Source organism: Stegodyphus dumicola, chromosome 4 (assembly GCF_044657685.1).
Source record: "Stegodyphus dumicola isolate Sdum_Otavi_A_Nest chromosome 4, ASM4465768v1".
Classification (NCBI taxonomy): Eukaryota; Metazoa; Arthropoda; class Arachnida; order Araneae; family Eresidae; genus Stegodyphus; species Stegodyphus dumicola.
This window is the reverse complement of record NC_140771.1, coordinates 213367970-213372936: the sequence shown is the minus strand read 5'-3', so window position 1 is coordinate 213372936 and position 4967 is coordinate 213367970. Positions and strand designations below refer to the sequence as shown.

The 4967-nt window shown below is 28.6% G+C and overlaps 1 protein-coding gene across 2 annotated transcripts in view; it reads right to left on the bottom strand.

The window, feature by feature from the left end:
* Positions 1-2237: 2237 nt before the first annotated feature.
* wdb (serine/threonine-protein phosphatase regulatory subunit widerborst) overlaps positions 2238-4967 on the bottom strand; it is a 198194-nt gene continuing 195464 nt past the window's right edge. For both annotated transcript variants that reach the window (XM_085815958.1, XM_085815959.1), the window contains exon 12: positions 2238-4925. In XM_085815958.1, the coding sequence (XP_085672084.1) occupies positions 4820-4925 (106 nt within the window). In that variant the 3' untranslated portion in view covers positions 2238-4819. The remainder of the gene's footprint in view (positions 4926-4967) is intronic.

The window sequence follows — 4967 nt, the reverse complement described above, 5'->3', positions numbered from 1 at the left end:
ACAACAGTTTAAACCTCAGTTTAAAAACTGATTTGCATTCTGGTGAGAAAATAGAAATGGAAAATTATAATAAAGGCTGAAATTGTAAACAACTGGGTAATCTACATAATAATATCTGTACATATCTTTGAAGAATAATTTCCCTTTCTCTTAATGCATTCAGTTTCTTTCTTCCACATTTCCTTTCCATTTTAGAATTTTTGGATTTTATTAAAGATTTCTGTTATTCTAAAAACACTAAATGCATTTAGAATGTATAGAGAAAGCTGCTAATTTTATTTCTTTAGTAATATGATTATTCAGAAGAAATATGAAATATATACGGTAAGGTTATTAAATCACAATCGAATAAAATTTCACAGTTTAAAATACATGTAATTTATGGCATTGAATCTTAAACGATATTAGGATAATTATACATTAAAAGCTACAAAATATTTATGTTTTGTAGCAACAACACTCAACAAAACATTTATGCGTCTTTTTTTTACAAAGCTATTGTGACAGAATTTTTAGAATTTAATAACACATCGAGCAACAAAAATCGAGAAATGTAAAAATTTTAGAATTTAGAACAGGCATTGGAAGCAGAATTTAGAAAGGCACCAGGCAGCAGATTTTAGAATCCACAGAGATTGTATCAGGTGGGAAAATGCCTAGTGCCTATGATGCATTAAGACATATTAGAGGAATAGTTTAAATTGTCAGTTTTCAATTTCTTTATTAATAAACAATTCTTTTCTATAATGCCTGTCCATATGATAAGATAAGAAGCATTTCTGATATTTTATGCTTGTGTCTAGTGACCTTGCTTATTTTTCAGATTTAAAATATTGTATAAGTGGCCAAAATGGAACTTTATAATACAACAGCAAAAAATAAAAAAAATGCCTTATTCCAATGTTATTTCTTAATGTAATTACAATATATTACCATTATTTTAATGAAATTTATCAATGTTCTAAAAAATCGTCGAAAAATTTCCAGATCTTGGAATTAAAAATTTTCTATAGAAACTTATCTTAAAATCGCAAAAATGTTGCTAAATTTAGAGCAATTTAACAAAAAAATTCATATCTCCAAAAGCGAAAAGTTAAGAGCTCTTCACTATAAAAAATGAAATCATTTCGAAATGCTTGTGTTGCACTTCTTGCTCAGAAACTCTATCCCAATATTTATATTAGAAATAGGAACAATTTATAATCCATAAACGCATTTACCCATTCAAAAGATTACAATATTTGTCAGCTAATTGAGAAAAATATTCCTCCAAAATGCTAATTCACACTCAAAATGACAATGGAAAAAACAGACAGAAATTTCAGATCATTAAAATTAAGGACCTTCTGCCGATTTTGACCGAAATTAAAAACTTTTAAGGACCAAAAATTGATTCCAAAAAACTTAAGGACTTTTAAGGACCATACGAACCCCGTAAAACCAACAACATTTTGATGTAGAATTTTATGTTTTGATGTTTGGTTTATGCCAAGAAAAAACAGGGCTTTGGAGCCCAATTATTGCTCATACATATTTATGCTAATAAATAATTGTTTCTTCAATATGGAGGTAATTTATTTAGTGCAATTGCAAAGTGAAATTAAGAATTAGGACTCCATGTTTTATTGTGAAAAATATTAAGCGCGCACACACACACAAAAATTGCTGGAAGTTTGGATTTTTAGATCATTCTGGATTTTGGACTTCTTTGCACTGCATACACTTATTTTGGTGAGTTCAAAATAACAACAGCATCACAGAGAACTGAACTTACTACTAATTACAAGACCTTCTTTGGCAATAGTTTACTCAAAAATCTGAAAATTTGTCATGAAGTAAGATACTTACAAATATAGGTAGTCAATCTATAATAACAAAGTTTTTTTGAAGCGACCTGGATAGGTAGAGATGCTTTCATTGAGATTATTCCTGTTGAAAATCAAGTTGCATTTATGTTACACATACTAATAAGTAAAACAAGATGAAATGGCTACTTCAAGAAGCAAGTTTCTCAGAAACTGGTAACGTAGTACATAATTAGTCCCTTAAACTATATTTTCTTAAAAACAAACACATGAATTATTTCCAGATAAAATATAATATATAAAACCCCAGAAGTTAATTAAAAACAAAACATTTTAATGAATTGCATATATATGATCATTAAATGACTTAGTTAAGCAGTGTTATATAATCAATATTTTAATTCTTATATCTTAGATATATCAAGTAAATCATTTATTCAAGGAATTTATATTTTATTTTTACTATGAGTAAATTTATTCCTCTTCACAATATCATACAAATCATAGTGACATCAATTTCTGTATAAGAGTTCTGGAAAATTAGCAGTTTAGCGGCTTGTATTAATACTTTTTTTTTTTTCAAGAGTTCATATATTACACCGGTATATGAAATAATAAAATAATTCCTACAGACAACTTTTCATTTAAATAATATTATTGCTTGCATAAACACAATTATGTACTATATATGTTTAATGAATAATTTTCTCTTAGTCTCCACAAAACTGGAGTTACTGAATAACAAGAGTGCTAAAAATAAATAAATTTCCATATAATTTACTATCAGGAAAACATTGTCATTTAACATCAAATTGCACAAAACAATTAAAATAATACTACAAAATTAAAAAAAAAAAAAAAAAAAAAAAGTACACAACAAAACATCAAATGCTTCTGAGATCTATGGTTACAGCTTTGTTAATCATTTTCTTTTATCTTTTAATAACTAATACCTTCCTTCTCAATGAATCTAAAGGGTGAAAAACAAACAAAAAGGATGTTATCTTGTTCTGTCTGCACAACATGTGGCTCAGTTTCTTAAAGTAAAGATGAAAGTTGTACTAGAAAAGTAAAATCTGTACAACACTTGAATAGCACTACATGGAGAAAACAAAGACCCATGCAATCAATAATAATAATAATAAAAACTGGTTTTCCATTCTTTATTTACATGACATGGCCACAACATGCAGTACACAACTCTATGTGACTTAGCAATGGAGGGAGCATAATTTGACGAAACACCGTCTTTACATTAGCGAGCCTGGCTCTTAAAATTATACACAAGGAAAAAAAAAAAACTTCAGATGAGTTTCAAAAGCAACCTTTAAATTGATCATGGCATGAAAGTCAATACCTAAGACTAAGTGCTTGTTGCCAAGATAAACTACCTCAAAGAGCAACAAACTATTATCTCTTTCTCTTTAAAAAATTAACAAATGAAATCAAAACACAAGAAAATTAATGTCCCTAATTTCACCGATTCTCTGGCATATTTAACTTATATTTAAATATATCACTATCTATCTTTGTCAAAATATTTCAAAAAAGGAAATCTGATGCATGAAGCATTTAAAAATCACACTAAAATTTTTGTCCTAGCTGTCATCATTATTGGCTGCCACAAAATGTTGTTCAATACAGTATTCTGATAATATTTTATCAGCCTCTTTGCTGCATACCAAAACATGACATTTTGCTACGATGTTACAATGCAAGTGCTTTGAAGATAAGATGTGTAAAGCTTCATGGTATTCCAAGAAAAATGAAGTATTAGGTCTGTTTACAAATACCTGAATAGATTCTTAAAAAAAAATCAACAAAATTTGCTTAGAAGTTATACTATAGATACACTGATTGGCCTGATGTTAAAGCTAATTTATGATTAATAATCACATATTAAATTTAATAAATTATCAAATTATTATTTATATTAAATTTATCAAAAATTATTTTTAATAAAACCTACAATTAAGTAGATATCATTTTAAAATAAAGGAATTTGAAAAGAACTGCAACTTACATACATAAGTTTATAAGTTCATTAGGTATTCTAAGGCATTTTCATCTCATTGATTTAATATACAGTATTTGGTGAAAGAAGCACAACTTTACTAGCTGAAAATGAGGTAGTTTATGAGCAGGATGAAAAAGAAGATACTTTTAACTCACAGTTACTTGTTTTGATGTGGGGGATATAAGATTTGCCAACTAGAAGTACAACTACAAAAGCACCCATTAGTGCTGCTCGTTATATACTTCTGTAAGAATAAAGACTTGCCGATGTTCACTACCCCTTTTCATGCAGTAAGTTTCAAAATTTTCTAAAAAAAAAAAAAAAAAAAATTCATAGATGACCATAAAATATTTTAGCTCTTGTTATTCTCAGATAACCTAAATTAAGAATACTCTAATACAATGTATAAATTAGCTGCAAGATTTACCAACTTAAAAGTCAGAATAGTCATACAGTTCCAAACAGGCTCACCAAACAACCATTCTTCCATCACATAGCTGCTCATTTTTTGTTTCATGCACCACTTAACTGTTTTAAAAATTAAAAAAAAAAAAAAAAAAAAAAAAAAAAATCATTATTAGACCTAAACACCTCAAATTTTACAAAATTTGTCTTTTCAAAAGATTTTTTTTTTCCTCCTTTCCACTGGTCAATTAATAACAGTAAATTCACTTCCAAGCAGTATATATAGATTAAAAAAAAATTTCCAACAGCATGGTATACAGGTCCAAGCAACTTCAAGCATTCAGCAAGAAGAATTATAACTTGAACATTTATAGGAAGTTATCTTTCTGTCTGCCTTCACATGTGGGAGTATTTTATGAAATGAAATGTCTCCCACACCAAAGGAAGAGAATTTGTTCCTCGAGTTCGGCCATGTTTTTTATACTTATATTTTTTCTGCCTGGGTCACAACATGACCACATTTACACAACTGTCAGTTAATGGTGCGGGTGTTGGGCCCGACTCTACAAAAAGAAAGGTGTCTGAGGAGCCACTATGGGGAGTGATGAGTAGCTGAGTTGAGCTTGGCCTTGTGATTCAACTCCAACTGGGACAGTTTTTTCCATAACTCATCACGTTCCTTCTCCTTCTTTTTCTCTCTAATTTTTAACAGAAAAAGAAAAGACAGAAAGAAAACATAT